Here is a 21,589-nt window from a genome sequence, read left to right on the forward strand (position 1 = left end):
GGGCTGAAAAAATAGATGGAGCTCATATAAAAACTTGCCTTGGTTGTGCAGACTCACTGGCATGAAGAAAGGCTTGGTGGTCACAGTGGAGGGTGAAGATGATGGGAGCCAGCAGCTCGTGCATGCCCTGAAACATGGCCAGAGAAAGGAATGGGTGGATGTCCAGAGTCCACTAGTGGACAGAACGAGCTCAGCTAAGAGCGTCTGCAGCTTTTCCCCGCCCCCAGCATTTCCATATTATACAGAAAAGCACAAACATAAAAATTTACAAAATGAGATTTTATTTAGTTTTAGAATGTCACTCCAATTCAGCCACAGCACATATTCTTCTTTAAAACATGGAGAGCAGCTCTTTTTTAAATGACACAACAAACAATAAATTGGCATGGTAGACAACCTTGCACCTGTCAGTTGCTTCAGGATCTGTACTCATAAATATGAATTTCATTTATGCAAATTATAATCATGAGCTACAGTGTAAAGATCTGCAGTAAGAAGGGCAACTAAGAACTGTAGACCGAAGGAAATTACATCCAATGTTTTCATTATATAATGGCTCAAAATTAGGATGTCTGTAGATTTAGGAAGAGCTGAAGTCAGCTAGCTGGAAATGCTGGATAATAAAAGAAACAACTTTTAGCAGGTATGAGAGAAAACAAAGTTTTTAAAGTATGATTTTCAACACGTTTAAGCCAAGATGGCCATAATTTTTTTCCTGTCTACTTCAATTATAAGGTTGCTTTTCAATTTATTTAGTGGTTTCACCAATACAATGTTCTTTTTCCTTATATTGTGTTCACCTGTGGATTACATAAATAGGCACAGAAACAAAAAGGTATATTAGTTACTAAGTTGCCTTTCAAAGGGTATTATAAAAATCCATTATTGTGAGGAAATAAGATATTCCACATCAGTGGCCCGCCTTGTTAATTGGGATATTTTTCCCTACTTAGGCATCAAAAACTATTTTAGCAAGTTAGAAGTAGATTATACTCTTTTCTGCCTCAAAGTGAGTCAATTACTATTTTCCTTTTGCCTATGATGATCTTTCACAAAAAGACAAAACTCCACCTTTACAGGAAATAACAATAAAATACTGAAGCAGAGAGGAGAGTTTTTGCTGGTGGGATTAGAAAAAACCTCCTGTGATGGACGGACAGCCACCCAGACCTCTGTGTGGTCTAGCAGCTCTGTGCCATTGGTAGGATGCCAGTTATTATCATAAAGTAATATGAAAGGAAACTCTGTCAGAGTTCATTTGTAAGTTATCACTAGCCTTGAATGAGAAGGACTTAATTACATTTTCACAAAATAATTTATGATCCATTGACAATTTACTTGTGATTTGGGACAAATTACCACACATCACTTCAATCTTTTTAGGTAACCATCTCCTACTAAACAAATCTTGAAAAGACTATTCCTTAGAAGAACCTGGTACAGACTCAGAAAGAATGGAATCAAGTGTTGCTAATATGCTTTAAAATCATTATGAGGGGTTTATTCTGGAATAATCTCAAATTATTCCAAAGACCAAATGACTTAATTTTAATCATGAAAGTAATAGTTACTTATTGCCCAGAACTACAGAAAAGCAAAAATGAAACCAAAAAAAAAAAAAAAAAAGGAGGGAAGGCAGAAAGGGAAGGCCAAAAAAGAAAAGAAAGAGATAAATTAAAAACTGTGATAGATATCCTTGCGGTAATCGTTTTGCTTATTTCTGATGGTTTCTGATGGTATTCTTTAGGATAAAGTCCCTAGAAGTAAAAGTTCTGGGTAAGTGAGTTAAGACATTGATATGTACACTTAACCTGCCCTTTAGAAACAATTCCCTCTCTTTAGGGCATAAAATCACCCTTTCACATACCCTTGTAGTGTTTTTTAAAAATCCTGTCAAATTTCAGAGTCAAATAGTGTTTTAACTTATTTAAGTGCTGGTGAGATTGAACACAAACATTTTAGTGGCCACTTTTATTTAATGAACTGCTCATTTTCTCCTAATGAAGTGTTTCCCTTTTCCTGATGATTTGTAGTAGTTCTTCAGCAAATCAGGAAATTAACTCTTAGTCATTTTTATTACAAATACTTTCCCATGTTTATAATTTGCCTTTTAATTTTTATGATATGTCATAGTGAAGCTGTACACTTTAAAACAGTCAAATCAATAAATCATCTTTCATGATTTCTTATTTTGCTTTCATGCCAAAAAGACCCTCCTCACACTGAGATTAGGTTAAATATACAGGTTCCTTTTTTACAGCTGATTCTTTACTCATCTGGTATTTAATTTTGCCCTGAAGCATAAATGTGTATTTTTCCTTCCCAAAGAGTTAAAATAATTTATTGAATAATCACTATTTATTGAATAATCCATCTTCTCCCAAGAGTTTTGAAATGTCATCTTTATCATAAACTGAATCTTTAGCTTTCATTTTTTTTCTTACTTTTTACTGCTATTACATTGGTTTATATATTCTTTTCTTTTTTTTTTTTAAATTTTATTTATTTATTATTTTTTTGGGGAGGGGTACACCAAGTTGGTTTATATACTCTTAACAAGAACTTGACTACTGTAATGACTTGATATTTTCTATTCTTTTTCTCAAAATTATCTTGCCTATTCTAACATCTTTTCATCCGAGTGAAAAGATAATTTAGTTACACAAAATGCTAAACAAAATACTGCAATTTTTATTGCCACTGCATTAAAATTAACTTGAAGAAAATAGTTTTAAGAACACCAGATTGTCCAATCCAAAAATATGTGGAAATGCATAGCTTTTATTAGGTTTATTACTAGGCTTTGGTTGGTGGTGGTGGTGGTGGCAGTGATCTTCTGAATAGAACTTTTTCCTGCAATACGTTTTCTAACTAAGGTTGCTTTAATAAGAAAAAGTTCTCGCCTAAATACATCTTCTCACCTTCTTTGAACATGCTCTTCCCTCTAGTTTCTGACACTCCTTCTGCAAGATTCTCCATTCGCTCATGCATCAATCACCTTAATTTAGTCCAAAAATTATCTACTAACTACCTATGACATGCTGGTAACACAAAACTGAATGGCGTGGGCAAACTCCCCACCCTTATGTAGCCGGTAGTCTAAACAGCAAGACGTACAGTAATAAAATGAGCACAGAAGGGCTGTAGGTTATAAACTGGGACAAGTGATACATATATGTGTACGTATGTACATACACACACAGAAAAACCCAGCTCCTACTACAGGCTCAGCGCACACAAGCTGCTGAATGAATGAAATAGCTTCCACTCAACACAGCGAGGGGTAGATATCTCATTTATCAACACATTGGTAAAAGCTGAACTATGATATGATGAAAAATGGAAAAGAATCATCCTGAATTATATTTCAGTACCTCCCATCAATAAATAAGTGCTTCTGTATAATGGAAATTAAGAGTCCCCTAAATACCACTAAGGCAACCTTTTACAAATTCAACGCTGACTTCCAACCAAACTAGGGATACTTTTCTCGAATAGACTTGGAAGAGATGATTGGTTTTACTCTCAATTCCAGACTAGTAAAACCTGATTAATAACTACAAGTGGCAAGCAAATAGACATCTTTAAAGGAAAAGATCATTCTGGAAAGGATGCTCATAAATTCAATATGCTCTAAATTTGACAAAGCATAATAAAAAAGAATGTGTCGTCGGTATACTTCTTGGTTCCCTACATGTGTCTTTTGCTTCCATCCACACCGTCAGCATTTCTGTTTGCTCACAGCCTTTTTCCCTGCTGGATCCTTAGTAGTCACTGAACTCCAAACTCATGCCAGTTGAAAATAAAGGTAACAAAGTTTTCCTCATCAACAGCCTGTAGGCTCACAAAATTGAACCTGTTCTTTTATCTGCCTGTGTTCATTTAGCCCACCAAGCAGTCTTTATTAAAGCTGAGGCATCAGGCAGTCAAAGTTCATTAATACCATTTATATAATCTCTGCAGTTTCAATTAACTCAGCAAGACATTCTACTACATGATAACAGTCTCATTAATTCAATAAAATCCCATAACTATTAACAATATGGTCGATGTTAAACGGGGTGTCACCTAGTACAAAATAATAGCTTTAACAGCTTGTGATGAAACCCAAGGTTTTTTTCTTAAATTTGATCTGGCTAAATATTCAGTCCTTTTACAGCAAGGGATTATTTCTATGTAAAAAATATATAGAATTTTTAACATGTACAGGGAGTAATTTCAGTCTTAGAAAGTGATACCCAGGAGCAGGTTCATAATACTTTCCTATTCAGTAACTGATAGACTTCATCTAAATTATCAAGAGTCTGATCTGCCACATTCCTCTTTAGTCTTCCTCACAAAGGCAGTGGGCTGTGTGCCTCGTGAACGGTGGACGGTGCAGGCACAATGTTTTTGTTTCTTGTGCGTGGAACTTGTTTCCATTATTATAAGATTTCCTGAATCCAGTTTTTTATTTCTTTAAAGAAAAAGGGGAAACAGATGTATAACTTTGGATAATTTTATTCTCACTTGATTTGCTATCATCAAATCTTTTATTGTGAGGTATTTCCAAATACTTCAAAGAGGAGAGGGCCACTGAGGAGACAGGCTTGATGACAGAAGCCACCACAACGAGAAGAAGAAAAGAGAAGAACAGAAATAATCCTGGATCATGGGTTGAAGAGCCTGAGCTACTGAACTAACAAATGCTGTAGAACCATTCTGCCCCCAGACTTCTTACATAGTATGTTAATAACATCCTCAGACTTCAAGTCACTCTGAGTGGAATTTCCTGTTATTTGCCTCCAAAAAATTCTATACTGATTGAGATTTATTTTCTCCCAGTCTCCTATTTGGTTTGTTTTTTTGGTCTTTACACTTTATATCTGAACTGAGTAGCCTATCTTGCTTGGGAAGGCCTTTTTTATTTTGAGATTTAAAGAAAAAAAAATTCTCCTAAGTGTTTTTTTCCAGAATTTTTATGTAATTTTAGTTTTTATAATTATATCTTTACTCCATCTGGAATTTATTTATTTATAATGGTATAATTTAATCTTTTTTAGATGGAAAGCCAAATACAAGTTCTTTTCCCATTGAATGAAAATGTCCTATCTTATATGAAGATCTCATTTACAACTGGACCTGTTTCACCTATCTGTTTCTCAGGTCCCACACTACTGTCACACTGGTCTGATCACAGAACATGTGTAACAGTTTCCATATTTCCCTGTGCCATTCTCCCCTTCCCCTGAATTTTGTGGCAGCTCCAACATATTTAATAATGACCGTGATCACCACCACAGCTACCAACACGAACTCACAATAAGCACCACAACAGTATTGACTATTATTGCCCCCATCAACAAAACTAAGGATTAGCAAAGTTACATATGTATGTTGTCTGAGATAATGCAGCTACTCAGTGTTGGAGCTGAGATTCAAATAAAGGGATCTGAGTCTGGACTCAGTGCTCTTAACCACTAAGCTGTATTAGCTCCATTAAAATTACTGTAAAGCCTCCTGGCACGAATTTTAAAATAACTGTGTCCAGTTTTTAAAAACTGTATCTTTCACTTAGACTATCACTGGAATAACACATTTATCTATTAATTTGGAAAGAAGTAATATTTTTACTTAATGTCTTCCCACCTAAAATCATGTTATCACTTTTCTATTTAACTCTTGCTTCAGTAACATTTATAGTTTTCTTCATACAGCTTTTGCTCCAATATTATTAATTTATTTCTTGACATTTTATAGTTTTGGTTGCCATTATGAATAGGCCATATTTTTTCTATTTCCCACTCTAAAAGCTAATTATCACCATGTAATTAATATAAAGACATACCACTAATATCAAAACTAAGATAAAATTAGTTCCCTTGGATATTCTATGCATACAATAACTAATACATTACTTAGGACAACTGTAATATGATTTGGTTTACTGTCTTTAAACAAATCAAGTTTATCTCAAATTAAAGACACTGCTCTCACCATGCAGGTGTTTTCTGTTATATTACACTGAATTTGAGCTGTTATCAGTTGGACATCATAGCTTTGGATTGTTAGAGAATTCATTAATATAGTTTTAATTCTCACTTAATATGCATTTTGAGAAATACATAAAAATATCTAACTTTGTATATTTTTATTAGAACCCCATAAGTTTAAGTAGAAACCTAGATACTTCTTTATATATTAAATAATTAACATTTCAAAAAGAATAAACATAATCCAATAATCTTAATAACAAGATTAATTAAACATATGGTAGCAAGAATATCATATAAATTTCATAAAGTTTAAAGGAACTTTCTGAAGTTATATTACTGGTAGATTTTAAAGAGTAAAAGGATACTTGATTATTTCATACATGGCATGTCACATATTTATAAATGCTTACTTAGAAACAATATTTATATATACAACTCTGAAAAGTTTTATTACTAGATTGCCTTCAAAGATGCTGTTTATAAACAAACTCCCAGAAGTTGAAAGAAAAGATTGAATGCTTTATAGAAGACAATTTGGTGGAATGTCTTATAATAAGGAAGAAGCATATGTGCGTCAATGAGCTTACTTTTCTCACCATGCAGCTGACAAGCAGCTCCTTGACTGCTTTACTATTATGATACAACTTTGGATACAATAAAGGCTACATTATTGCTCTATCATTTGTCAAGCTGTATAGAAAATTCTGAGTCAATGGATGCCACCTGTACGATATTTTCATTACCTGTTTATAAAGCAACTGCTCGTTTTCTCTAGCATAACAGAAAAGAACATCTGTAAGAATTTTTCTCACATTTTCTTGCTGGAAAAACTGCATTTCAGGAAATCTGAAAAAAGAAAACACAGGATTGAAATCGACTAGCACAATTTCAAGAATTACCCTCAAACTCTCATCTCTGAGAGGCGCCAAGGGCGGCTTTTGATTTTAGTACAAGTCTGTATTTGCCATACAACTTATGCCATAGGTGGAACTGATGTGTTAAAGAAAAAAGGGTGAATAAAGGGAAACTACTGTATCACAGAGGGGCATGACACCCTTCAACATCTAAATATTTCAAATGTCATCATATGCTTAAGGTCAGCACCTGATGAATACAACAGTTTTTAAGCAAGATGAATTATAGCCTATGCATTTGCTGTGGGAGATTGCTCTGTTTTACCCCATTTTATTTTATCCCATTTGGTACAATGTGATTTTGTAAGTACCAACTTTGTGAAAAAAAATCCATTACCCTTTTTTTGATGCAAATATCTGGATTTAAATTATTATACATGACCACACCATTAGTTTTATCTGATTAAAACATAGACTTGAAATGGAATGAGTTAGTCAGTATTGCTTAAATGATCTCTGGATCAAAAATTCTACCAGGCGCTTTGAGGTAATGTGAAATAAAAAAGGGCAGAGAATCCACTTGAAAGGAGCTTAAATAGTTGTTTATAATGCAAGAATTTACGGTGGCAACAGCCTGAAGAGCAAAGACAGAGCAATGCAGTACACAATGAACATAAAGTTGACCAGATGGATCCATGGCTTTCGAACCTGCAGATTCAACCAACCGTGGATCAAAGATAGTTGGGGAAAAAAAATTCCAGAAAGTTCCAAAAAGCAAAACTTGAATTTGCCAGCACGCCAGCAACTACTTACATAGCATGTACATTGTATTAGATATTGTAAGAAATCTAGAGATGATTTAAAGTACACAAGAGGCTATGCAGATGATACAAGAATATTACTCCATTTTATTCAAGAGAGTTGAGTATCTGTGGATTTTGCTATCTGTGGGAGTCCTGGAACCAATCCCCCACGAATACTAAGAGACGACCCTATAAGGAAAGAAGGAATGTCATCTAGAAATAAGCAGTCAAATGGGTTCAATCACATAGAGTTTGAGGAAGAGTTTTTAGGAGAGGAGGAAAATGGAAGATCTGTGGGAAAGGAACCCAATCAGAAGGAGAGCTATGAAGGCACAGAAGGCAAGGAGTACTCCAAACGTAGAGCGCAGTATGTATCTGTAACGCAGAAGGAAAGCACCGATGCTTCTGAGAAGTCCTGCCACTTGGGAGCAGGACAACAGGACAGGAGAAAAGGTGGGAGGTGTAGAAAAGAGGTTTGAATGCAGTATTTACAACTGAGGAAAAGCAACAGAGTGACCACATTTCTGAATAGGGAAGTAACAAAAAAAATAGTATGTGAGTAGCCCTAAGTGGGAATAAGCCTGTGAGAGGAGAGACCACAGGAAAGAGACAAGAGGACATTATACTGAGGTGAAATGGAAAGATCACAATCCTGAGAAGAAAAGCCCATGTGTAGGTCCCTGTTACGCCGGCTGTGTGCCCTTGAGTAAACGGCTTAACGGTCTCATCTGTTCAGTAGGGATAATAACACTGAACTTGTGATCAAGGTGAGACAATGTGAAAGCACCAGGAACAGCGCCTAGCAGCAGACGTGCAGGAATAGAAGTCACTGCTAGTCTCTGAGTGCTGGTACTTTAGGTGATGAAGATGTGAGTGAGGTGGCTTTAGAACTAGAAAACACGAGAATACGCGAGAGGCTGAAGAGGAGGGGCCTAGAGCGCGGAGGTACAGGAAACAGAAAAATACTCCTTCGTGAATCTCGTAAAGAGCAGCAACAGTTGCCTTCTTCATAATCTCATGGTTTACTGCTTCCTAGTTCTGGCGACCTCAGCTGATTTCTGCTTCCTTCTGATCCCCTTTGGGCTCCCTGTGAGAGTCAGAACTCTCTCTCCAGTTCATGCTGGGCTCCTGGGTGGATTATGCTAGTGGTTTGTGAAGCGTCTCTTCCCTGGTCTAACTTTTATAATAAATTACAGCCTGTTTCATCTTCATCTGCTCACTTGACTTCTGTCTGGAATTCTCTTGGATGTATAATTTGTCCCCAGACATAGGTATCTGACCTCTTCTCTAGCAGCAAGAAAGCCTCTCTTCAGGGGCCGTATAAGCAGTCCACGGGGCTGAACGACGTTATATCACAGCCATGCATCAATCTTAATGGGATGCCCTCCAGACAGCCCAGACTCAGGCTTGGAAATCTGACTAGGCACAAGTGACCTTAGCTCCTAAAGAGGAGAGAAATTACCTGAAAGTAGATCAGGGCAAGAATAATAACTATATCTTAAAAGCCAAGGAAGTTCCAGAAAGGTGTCAAGTTCACTGAAGCAGGAAAGAAATACAAAAACTTGTTAAATGACTTATTTGGGACAAAAGAAACCTGCCAAAGCCTTTAGAAAAAGTCTAATATCCCAATTAGAGTAAGCAAGATGAAAGACAGATAAGCAGTCAATAAAATGCTGAAAACAAATTTCTTGGGAAAACTTAGTCACTAAAGTAAAAGTAGAGTAATCCTTCTGAGGTGAAACCTGTTTCCCCTCCTTCCTCATCAGATGACTTCAATCTAGCCCTGTTGTGAAGTAGGCTTCCTGTTCCAGCATTTGGACAGATCACACAGCTGAGTGATTTCGTGTGTCCCCTTCCGTAACTATGCTTTGGAAATTGTCTATGCACACTGGCACCACCAAATTCCGTACCGCTGTTGCAATCGGAATGGGCTATGGGAGAAACTACCAAGAACTACAACATTCACTTTGTAACAAATATCCATGAACTATAAGAGTTTAATACCTAACTACTAAAAATGTAAATTATATTACATATCAATTCATAGTTTCATTTAAATGCATACTAACCACTCGCAAGATTAAAAACTAAAGAACTACAAGAATCAAATTGCGGTAGATAATTTAAATTACCCACTTTCAGCAAATACCCAATCAACTGAAAATGTGTATTAGGCAGACACAGCACATCTATGTGACGGCACACCATCCACAATTCTAGTCTACCATACTCAAGTGCCAGTTTATGAAGTTTCAGGATATCCTCTCTTTTTTAGAAAAGTGTGACATGTTCTCTAAATTCTGATGAAGAATCCACAGCATCAAACAAGTAAGGTGGGAAAGATTTCAGAAGAGTTCCAAAAAAGAAACAAAAGTTTATGCTATTTTCAGAAGCTGGAAAAAGAACTGACATTCAGAGAAGTTATAAGCTGAAAGAGTCCAGCTCAGAAGGTAACAGGTAAGGAGAACCAAAGCAGAGAGATTAATACCTGTTCCAGCGTCTCTCGGTAGTTAGTAGGGTAGCAGTACTCCCCAACTGCTTTGCTAATCAATGTGTCAGAGATATGCATTGAAGTAAAATTCCACGAGTTTAGAGTTACACAGAAGAACCTAGGTCATAAGGTTGATGAATACACCCTGAATAATAACATATTTCCTACGACAAATACTTGATTTCATATTATCAGTCTTCAAGTGCGAAGGCATTCCATCTATAGGAATCAGAAATAAAAGGGAGAAAAGCAGTGAGTAGCTTCTCTAGGAACAGTGATAAGCAGCTTCGATGATAGGTTTTAAGTTTCAAAATAGCTTCCCTGACATCTGGTGTTGATTCAGGGCAGGTAATTTGCACAGAAGTCTAACCCAAATATCACCGGAAAGGCAAATCTGCGTTTGAGACAATAACAAAAATCACAGAATACAGACCAAGGCTGGAGTCAACAATTGTTCAGATTTTGAAAAATCAATAGTGACTACAGTTTCATGCAAAAAAAGAGAAATGGCAGTAAATTCATTAAAGATGAAATAGAGAAAAAAATGTAGGGCTGAAACTAGAGACATTTATGATTCACTCAAGCCAAACTACCTGATAGGAAAGTAAAAGGAGAAAAGAATCACAATAAATGGGAGCTGAAGATAAATCTGTTATTATCAGAAAATGAAAGTCCAAGAGAAGTAATCTCTGCGGTTGCCCAAAAATGAAAGTGGAGATGGTAAACAGGTGAGGAGGAAACTCTGACAGAGATAAAGAGCAAAGAGAAAGTCACGTTAAAGTATTCCATGATGTGATTGAGACTAATAACATCTAACTTCCATTTTTACTTGATGGAAAAACAGATGATCAGGGCTTTTTTGTTTTTTTTTTAATTTTATTTTATTTATTGGCTGCGTTGGGTCTTCATTGCTGTGCGCATGGGCTTTCTGTAGTTGTGGAGAGTGGAGGCTACTCTTCATCACAGTGTGCAGGCTTCTTATTATGGTGGCTTCCCTTGTTGCAGGGGATGAGTTCTAGGCGTATGGGCTTCAGTAGCTGCAGCGCGTGGGCTCAGTAGTTGTGGCTCAAGGGCTCTAGAGCACAAGCTCAGTAGTTGTGGAGCACAGGCTTAGTTGCTCCACGGCATGCAGGATCTTCCTGGACCAGGGCTCGAACCCGTGTCCCTTGCATTGCCAGGCGGATTCTTAACCACTGTGCCACCAGGGAAGCCCTGATCATTCAGTTTTAACTTAATTGATCAGTATATAAAATACAGGAGTTTCTCTCTCAAGATGTATAGAGGTATTAAATAAGAAATTTTACATACTGTAAACTAACATCAAGAGATATAAAAGTCTGGTGTGTGGGTTTTGTTTTGTATCTTGGAATAACCCCATATTCATAGGCAATATAGTTTTCATTTTAAGCTTTAAAAAAACTCTCATTATAGGAAATTCCAACATTTATGAAGAGACAATAGCAGAGTGAACCGCAGTATATCCATTACCCAGCTTCATCATTAATCACTTCTTTTTTTTCTATACTCCTCTTTCCATGCTGCATTTTGAAGTAAAAACCTGAGACATCACTACACCTATAATACTGCAGTGTATATTTCTAAAAGATAAAGACTCCCTAAAAAACATAACCATAGTACCACTTTAACACTGTAACTAATAAAAAAAAATCGATTGATTAAATCAAATACCCAGTCAATGTTCAAATTTCCCTAAAAATTTTTCAGTTTGCTTTAATCAAGATCCAAGACGTTACACTGCAATTTGTTGATATATGTCTTGACTTTTTTACTCTATAGATTTGCCCCTTCCTTCCTTCCTTTCTTCCTTTCCTTCATCTCCTTCCTTCCTTCTTTCCTATCTTTCATCTCCTTCCTTTCTTCCTCTCTCCCTCTCCCTCTCACAATGTGTTTGTTAAAGAAACCAGGCTCTCTACCCTGTAGAAACGTCCCACATTCCGAATTTCACTTACTGTTCCTCCATTTTGTTAGTGTAACACCTCCCTCTCTCTCCCCCTGTATTTCCTACTGGTAGGTAGGTCTAGAGACTTCATCCGGTTCAGGTTCAACTTTTGATAAAATCCTTCATGGGTGGCATGGTGGCTTTAGCACATGTTCCTGATGAATTCTTTGGCACTCCTCCCATACGAAGGTGGAGGAGCCTAACTTCTCTCCCCCTGCAGATGTGCTGTCCTCAGTGATGAGCGTCTCACAAAGAGAAGGTAGCACAAGTGATGCTGCGACACAGCTTCGGTCCGCCTCTCCGTCTGGACACACCCCGTGGAACCCAGACTCCATGCTGCTAGGAAGTCAAGCAGCTGCAGGGGAGGCATGGGGAGGTGCTCCAGCCACAGCTCCAGAGAAGGTCTCTGCTGAGAGCCAGCTTCCATAGGCAGACAGGAGAGGGAACATGCCTTCCAATGATTCCAGTCCTTAACCTTCGGGCTGGCCTGGCCCACACCACGTGGAACAGAGACAAGCTGCCTGCTCAGCCCTACCCACGTTTGAGATTCACCAACAACATCAATTCTGTTGTTCTTTTAAGCTTTGGGGTGGTTTACAATGCAGCTCCGTACAGACGGTGCTGTGTGCTTCCATTGGGAGGCAGAGATTTTTAGCTTAACTCTCTTTCTGTGATGACCGATGATCACTGCCTACATGTATTAATTCATTAGAGGTGATAAAATGGCAAGACTACAACTCTATCATCTGTCCTTTCATGATTATCTAAAATACACATATAAAGAAAAATTTACCCTTGTCAATGTTTAGTTATCCTGAAGTACAGATCACTATAATTTTGAAAAATGTTGATTTCCATTACATTTACTCATGGATGCTTGTGGACATCTAGGACCTGTAAATGATAAATGGCACTCGTTCTGTCATGAAAGTAGTTTATGACAACAAGACTATTCTATCTGCCTTTTGGATCTCTTCCCATGTGACTGCAGCATATGAGAATGGAACAGGAAGCGAGGGCCGGAGCACAACTAAACACCCACATCCCCAGTAACCAGGAACCCAGGTGCCTGATGGGAGGTGACTGGAAAGACGTTCCACAGGGCTGTGGTCGCTCATAACACACACAGACCACAAAGCGAAGCTACGCAAATATCTGGGGTATCTACGATGGAGAGTTCCTCAGACAACAAAGAGACAAAAAGAATATTTCCTAAGCAAGAAAAGGGTTAAGAAAAGAGTGAAATGACAAAGGGCTTTGTCACTGCATTATAGTACATAATTAGGTAATTAGAAATATTAAAACAGACAAAGCATTGGGCCCAGCTGAATTACTGAAGATGCAAGGATTCAATAAGATGCCTCAAGGGAAAAAATAGAGTCCTTGGTGAAGGTTTATAGTCACGCAGGAGGACAGAGCAGCACAGGAGGGCTTGTTGGAACAGTAACTGATGCTATGTCCATATTTCAACACCAGAACTTCACTACCAGCATCCATCTAACATTTAAAATGAGATGAAGAAAACTCCCTAGAATACTATTAAACACCAAAATAACTACAATACCTTACTCTGGTTTGTTGTTTTATTAAAGGAAAACTGAAAAAAAAAAAAAAAATCAAGCAGAAACCATAGAGGAGCAATTGGATACAGAATGAAAGGAGGCGCAGCAGGTACTTCTCTTTCCTGTCCTGCCTACTTTGGTTGATGAATTCACCATCCCCCTAGTCAACCAAGTCTGCTTTCTCTTCTTCCCAGGCATAAAGCTGGGCTGAACTTCCCAGCACCCTCTTCAGTGAGCTGTAGCCACTGGGATGAGAGTGGCCATGACATGTGACCACAAAACTCACACTCCCCCCAGCCCCCTTCAGGCCGCATCCACATTTCCCCTTCTGGCTGGACAGAATGGACAAGGTCATCTGGGAACCTGGGAGGCTGCATTTGGATCGTGGTGGTTTTAAACATATATCTGCCAATTCCTTAACACACTGCCCTCCTCCTTGGATTGCTTGCTTTAGGAGAAGAATCTTCTGGAGAAAAGACACTTAAGCAGCGCCATGGCGAGACCCAGGTAGAGAGGAACCACAGTGGTCCTCCGGTCCTCATTAGGCCACACAACTGCAGCTCCAGCTGACACCGGACCCCAAGGAGCGACCCTGAGCCAGGACCCCAGCTGCACCCAAACTCCTGATATCCGGCTACTATGAAATACCTGATTAGTGTTCTAAGTCATTACATTTTGGTGGATGTATTATGTAGCAATAGATAATGAACACAAGTTTTGATACCTGAAACTGGGCTGTCTTTAAAAACATAAAATAAAATATGTTGGTAGAGGTGCCTGTGGGACTGGACAGGAGCTGGAAAGACGTTGTACAGGAGAGCCTCAGTCAAAGACTAAAGGATCTGAAAGAGACAATTAGCCAATTAGCCCATGAGGCTGCCAAGGAGGGTGTAAATCAAAGTGAGGAAAACATTGTAAAAGAAAAGATTCCTTATTATGTAGTGACAACACGGCAGCCTCTAGTTATTTGGAATATTGAGAAGGTACCTAATACACTGGGAGACCTAGCCAAGGAGCCTGTCCAGGCAGTGCTGAAGGTGATGACTGGTGTCAGTTGTTACGAACAGTAAAATGAAAAAGGAGGAAACCAGAAGGAAGAACTACTCAACACAAAGGTGCTAGGACTTGCTGGCCTTGAAAATACAACTTTTTCTCCTTCTCATTCTCTCGAGTCACAAATGAAGCATTAAGACACTGACTGTGGGCAAACACCAAACAAAACACAGTCAGAAAAACAAGGTCTAAAGATGAAACCAAGGGTGTGAATGTAAAATCCTTTGTTAAATCTCAGAAAGCTCTAAAGCAGTGCCTCAGAGAATCCTGCTGTCAGACAAGACACCCTGATGCCCTGGAAAGACCTAAAAAGCATGTGCCACAGAGCCTGCAGCCGCCAGAGGCCAGGGACGCTGCTAGACAGCCCACACTGCACGGGACACCTCGCACGACAAGGAATTAACTGGTCCAAAATGCCAGTACTCCCAAGGCTGAGAAACTCTACATTAGAATATATGAACCCAGAAGGCAGAAACCACACCTATGTATCTAACCTCCATGACTTTCTGAATAAGATTTGGGATAACTCACTCATGCTTCCATCTCCTATTTGCTCCACAGCAGTGCTCTGCATACAGAAGGTATCCAATAAATGCTTCTTGAATTGAAAAAGTATTAAATTCAGGCAAACAAGATTAATATAAAATGTTATAGACTAGTGAAAGACCTGGAGTCTCAGATATTATTTCCATTTCAGCCATTAACAAGTTATATTTTCTTAAGTCATGCTTTCTGAGCTTCAACTTCACGTGTTTGCAAAATGAAAGGATTTAAGTAGACGACTACCAATGACACAAATGCTTATTATGGATGCCAGGCCATGGGGAATATGAAAGATATAAAACATAAAAACTAAGCACTTAAGAAAATCTAGGTGAGAAAATAGCCATTTTACAGATATTTTTAAAAGGAAGATAATTATAATAAAATACACAGGGTCTACAAAGGAACAGAAGAGGCACTATTTTCTTCATCAGGACTCTCAACCTCTAGAATAGTAGCTGCTACATAGTAATTTCTCAAGTAGTATTTGTTGAATGAATAAATAAATCTACAAACCTACAAACCAACCAACCAATGAAAAATGAAAATTAAATCATGAACTCAGGGACTGGAGGTGAGAAGACAAAGCATAAGAAAGGCCAGACCACACAGTTCTGCTACCTTTGTTTTTTGCAACTAATGAAGATAAGAGCAACATACAGCTCTTACAGGACATAAACCAGAGGTGAACACTGATTTTTAAAAGGCAAAGAAAAGAAAGTAGGAATCTGTTGTGATGACAAGGGTGTGATCCAGCCCAAGAGCATAGCAGAAAAATCTCCAAGAGCCTAACAGGGAAGGTGGGGGTTTGAAATCGCCATACAGGTGAGAGGACATGCAGAAGGGTTAGGATGGCAGGAAATACTAAAGAATGACAGTGAGGACTGGGCAGGTGGGGCTGGAGTTCGGGGGGTGGTATCTGTCACCACCTAAATTGAGGTTTTCATCCAAGATTCTGTCTAGTTCTCCAGTGCCCCAAGTTACATAGCAAGCCCTCTACCCCACTGCCTCCTTGCCTCAAATTTAGAGAGAAAAAAAAAAAATCTTTCTATTGATACCATAAAGGTGATAAATTAAGAAAAAAATATAGGCGGATAGAAATATGCACTTTAAGTGCAAGGCTTTGTGACACTGAAAATACACTTCATTTTGCAATTTTTCAACAATTAAGAACAAATTTTAAAGCAACTGAAAGCATTTACCCTTGAAGTACTGAAATACTGTCAATTCCAAACCTGTGTGAAAGTTCTGAAAATACTGTTACCCTGCTGAACAGGCTAGGTAATGAGGCATTACTTTGCCACCCATGAGACTTTACTTTTTAACCTTCTCATAATGGATATGTGAACCCACAACTATAAACAGTGCTAAAAATTGCTGGCTTAATTTACAACAAGGAGGATCTCAAAAGTAAAAATTCTTCTGGTGAGCAGCTCAGCGTGATGTAACTCTGCTGCCACTACATGGACCGACTGCTACTCCCAAACTTCACAGACTGGGAATGCCAGCACGCAAATCAAAGCACCACGACTGCAGCGAATACACCTATGCTTTCACTCAAATGCTACAAAAATTTTTTTTAAGTTTAAAAATATCCCATAAATTGGAACAAATGTGTGGTAAGACTCTGCATGCTTAGATGGAACAGAAATGAGAAAAATACACATCAAAAAACATAAGCAGTACAGGAAAATACATATTTCTAAATATATACATGCAACCATGAGAATCCAATATTTTGTTTTTACCTTAAGTGTTGTCAAATGAGGAAGGACTACAGGCCATTTGACAGAGGAATTGTTTCTTGTGTTCCTGAAAATCTGTTTCTCCCCCTCTTTAATATTTAAGAAACACACACACAGGTTGCCGACAACTCCTAGAGAGCGGCTTGTGTTGTAGTTTTCACTTTCGCGGCTGTGAACAAGTGCATATGCGAGGGCTGGTCGTGCATGCACAAGCATGTACTGTGCCTGCATCAGATAAAATCACAACACAACACCAAGTACAGCCACTCGTTCGTGGGTGCCTGCAGTCCACCTCGGGGAGACTGAAAATATAAATACAAGCTGCTATTTTGGTGCGATCACACGAACATGGCAGCTTGTGTGGGTTTTTTTCTCTTTAACATTTTAACACTGGGCAGATTGTCTGCATTAACACACACCAAAATCAATTCTGCTCCGAAATTGCTTGTAAAAATCTTCTTCCCCTGAGGAATTCGGTTTTTATTTAAATAAAAAAAAAAAAGGCGTGGGGGGGGCGGTGCTTGGAGGAAACTGTAAAAAAGATACCGATGGTTAGGGTATCTTAACTTTGTGAAGTGTGACCATCACTGTTGGACTAGGGAACAGCCAGTATTTCTCCCAAAAATGGGAACTGTGGAGAAGATGGACTTTAAATAAGAAAAAAAGCCCAACAAGTTAACTTTGTAAAATCACTTTTGTATATTATTAACATAGGAGACACTTTCAAACTAGTCTAATTTCAAGCTGCCCACTACAATGTAACATAATAACTAAATATAATCAAAAACTCAAATAAGACTTCTACTCTATAAAAATTCATGAAGGTTTCTTAAGGGCAGAGAAAGGAAAACAAAAGTAAACATTGAGCACAGGCCATACCTAAAAGTCCACTATGAATAAAAAATAAAATGCAGTCATTCCTATCACATACTGTACAAAAATATAACAATGAATTATTTACACAGCACTGTCCAGTAGAACTTCCTATAATGATAGGAATGGCCCATATCTGTGCTGTTCTATACAGTAGCCATGAGCACTTGAGATGTGGCTTATGAAGACATATTTTATTTTATTTAATCCAAATTAATTTCAATTTAAATAGCCACATATGCCTGGTGGCTACCAAAGTGGACAGCACACATCTGTGGTTTTAAAGAGAAAATTTTAGCAGTTATTAATGAATCCACAAAATATCAAATGATAAGATAAAAAAAATCTGAGGAAAGAAAGTTTGCTGAAATGATTATGTCTAAAGCTTGGCCCACATGGGAACTATAAGCCAAAGGGAGCATCGAATGAGAAGGTTGGATCATTAAAGGTCTAACCGTGTCAAGGAGATTCAAATGGGACAGAATGGTATTAAGTATGAGTGAGCTGCCTGAAGTGCCAACTGCAAGAACCCTACAAAAACCAGAAACATGAAAGATCAGAAACTGCAGACAATGACCAGCGCACCCGACAGGCAGTCAGGTCCACCGTTCAGTATAGGCACCATTACAAGGATGCAACTAAGTTAAAGGTTGTTAATCATTTAATTCAAGAGCCAGGGAGAGCGCATTTGAAGGAAAGACGATACTATTTGGCAATAGCTTATAAATATGCTAATTTGCAAATGATGTTACAGACACTATAAATACACTTTTAGAAGAGACCCTGATAGACCAAATAGCAGACTTCTTTAGTATCTAATATGGAAATGACAGTTTATTCTGAACTCAATATTTCCCATCATTTTAAATAATACTGAATTTCATTTAATGTTACAGCCTTTGAAGCATGGCAAAATTGGTTCAGAATGGACGATTCAAGTTCTGAATTAGAAATGCTGTAAATTGGAAGCTACTTGATTTACCTTTTATTAGTTTTTTTATTCAGTAATAAAAATGAGAACAGTAACAACTTCATTAGGTTGCGATAAGGAACAATTAATTGAAATGAATACAAAACCCTTTGAGGCAAAAAAGCGTTAATAGAATCAAAGAATATTAAAATTAGTTGAAAGAGGAGACAATATTTAATACAGTGACATAGTCAGATCAAATAAATTCAATAATGATGGCAACAACACAGCTTACGAGATGAAATTATCTTGTTTAAACTCAGACTAGAAGGCTGACAGAGGTATTTTTTTAAAGTGTGTTTATGTTTCTGAAGATTGAAAATGTTAGAGACTACTACTACTAATTGAACAATACTGATTATCAGTGATAAGATTCACAATCAAAGAGCATTTATTAATAAGCATCACCCTGACTCTGCACAGTGAGACAAATGAGATTTGGTCCATGCCCTCCAGGGGTTACCATTAGGTCTGAAAGATGAGACCTGGGCTGACACCAGAGCTCCTGTGCATACTCTTTCCATCATAGTACTACTATCTTGCACTGTAACTTTTTTTTAGGTCTGCTTTCTCTATTAGACTTTGAGCTTCTTAAAGGCCCACACCATCTTTATCTTGGCATCTGCAGTACCAAAAAGATTAATATAAATGTATTGAATACATTGGCAGGTCTAAATAAATATAAAAGCAAACAAATAAGTAGTATCATCACAGAGTTATTAAGAAAAAGCCACTGGGACACAGAATAGGCACAAATTATCTCCAATTGTAAAGACTGGAACATGCTTCATGAATAGGGTGGTGATGAACTCAGGCCTTGAAGGATGAGTTGTCAGGACCACAACAGGAAGCAGTAGGGGAAGTGGCATTCCAGCAGAGGAGCGGCCAATATGTGCAAACAGAAAGGAAAAACCTGTGCAGGACACAAGGCCAGAGACTGGTCTAAAAGGGAACTCTGAAGGGACTTCAGGTTTCTGCTTCTGCATATATGTAGCCTGGACGTCACTACTCCAACCGAACAAGTCAAAAGCTGAGCAGACTGAAAAATCAACAACTCTTCTTGGATTCATAAGAGAGGGGAGGACAAAGGGCAAACTGCTGCCCCCAAGACTGGAGAGGGACACAGGCAAATACAGGGAGCCACCACTTACCAGAGCAAAGATTCACAGGCAAAACCCCTGGCAGGGACCAGTGCTGGGGAAGGAAAACCTGCACTGTAACTGACAGACTGCTATAAGCTCACTGGACAACTCTGAAAGTTAAAAACTCCAGGAAAACCCCATCACAGGGAGGCCCACACAATATTGTGACATTTACTTCCAGGAGCTTGACCAGGTTCCCACAGCAAATACCAGAGAAACATCTCCTTAGCTTCTGGCAGGGGAAGGGGAAAAGGGGCTGATCTGAATAAAGCTCTCTGCTCTTCTTAACAAGGCCTGTCTGCAGGGACAACTAGTTAACCAGAGCCTAACCTGCTGGGATACTATCAGACCCTAACTGACCTGGGGAAAGGCAAATACCCAACTCCAACCCCTCTCTGCCATCCTATCCCATCTAAGGGGAGAGGGAGATCTAAGAAACACTTGTGAAGGGCACAGTCCAGAGGCATAGGCTCCCTAAAAGACTGGTCATAAGTCTAAAGAACACTTCCCCCCTCCCCTCACCTTATCACCACATTACTAACAACCTATTTAGAGCAGTTCCTTTAACCAGTACATCATGTCTGGCTATCATAAAACAACAACAACAAACATTACAAGGCATACCAAAAAGCAAAAAACAAACAAACAACAACAAAACAATTTGAAGAGACAGAGCAAACATCAGAAACAAAGAAAGCAAGGATGTTGGAATTAGAAATCAGAAATTTAAAACAAGTATGATTAACACGCTCAGGGCTCCAGTGGATAAAGTAGACAGCATGCAAGAACAGACAGGCAATGTAAGCAAAAGATGGAAATCCTAAGAAAGAACCAAAAAGAAATTCTAGAGATATAAAAACACTGTAAGAGAAATGAAGAATGCCTTTCATGGGCTAATTAGTAGACTGGACACAGAAAGAATCTCTGCGCTAGAGGATGTCTCAGTAGAATCCTCAACAACTGAAAAGCAAAGAGAACAAAGACTGAAAGAAATAGAACATCCAAGGACTGTGGGACAACTATAAAAGGTGTAACATACACATCATGGAAATATTAGAAGGATAAGAAAAAGGAACAGGAGAAATATTTGAAACAATAGTAACTGAGAAATTCCCCAAATTAACGTCAGCTATCAAACCACAGAACCAGGACCAAGCAGGATAAATGCCAAAAGAATTACACCTAGGCATATCATTTTCAAACTGCAGAAAGTCAAAGATAATGTCCTTAAAGGGGAAAAAAAAATTTTATCTATATAGGAGTAAAGAATTACATCCAACCTCTCCTCAGAAACCATGCAAGACAGAAGAGGGTTAATTGAAATATTTAAAATGCTGAAAGGGAAAAAAACTCACCAACCTAGAACTCTGTACCCTGCAAAGTTACCCTTTAAAAGTGATGGAGAAATAGAATTTCTCAGACAAGTAAAAATTGGGAGAATCTGTCAGTAGATTTGCCTTACAAGAATTATTTTAAAAGTTCTTTAGAAAAGAGGAAAATAATTTCTGACTCTGATCTACATAAAGGAAGAGTGTAAGAAGACTAAAGGTAAAATAAAAACTTTTATTTTTCTTGTTCTTAACTGATAGATAATAATTTGTTTAAAATAATAATACCA

General features: G+C 38.1%; 1 protein-coding gene across 16 annotated transcripts in view; it reads right to left on the bottom strand.

Moving 5' to 3' along the window:
- The window catches only part of TBC1D5 (TBC1 domain family member 5), a 556,466-nt gene that overhangs the window by 215,787 nt on the left and 319,090 nt on the right, over positions 1 to 21,589 (bottom strand). For all 16 annotated transcript variants that reach the window (XM_057739461.1, XM_057739464.1, XM_057739462.1 and 13 more), the window contains 2 exons: positions 6,719 to 6,821; positions 39 to 127 (listed from right to left, as the gene is read on the bottom strand). In XM_057739461.1, the coding sequence (XP_057595444.1) occupies positions 39 to 127; positions 6,719 to 6,821 (192 nt within the window). The remainder of the gene's footprint in view (positions 1 to 38; positions 128 to 6,718; positions 6,822 to 21,589) is intronic.

Source organism: Hippopotamus amphibius, chromosome 6 (genome assembly GCF_030028045.1).
Source record: "Hippopotamus amphibius kiboko isolate mHipAmp2 chromosome 6, mHipAmp2.hap2, whole genome shotgun sequence".
NCBI classification, from domain to species: domain Eukaryota; kingdom Metazoa; phylum Chordata; class Mammalia; order Artiodactyla; family Hippopotamidae; genus Hippopotamus; species Hippopotamus amphibius.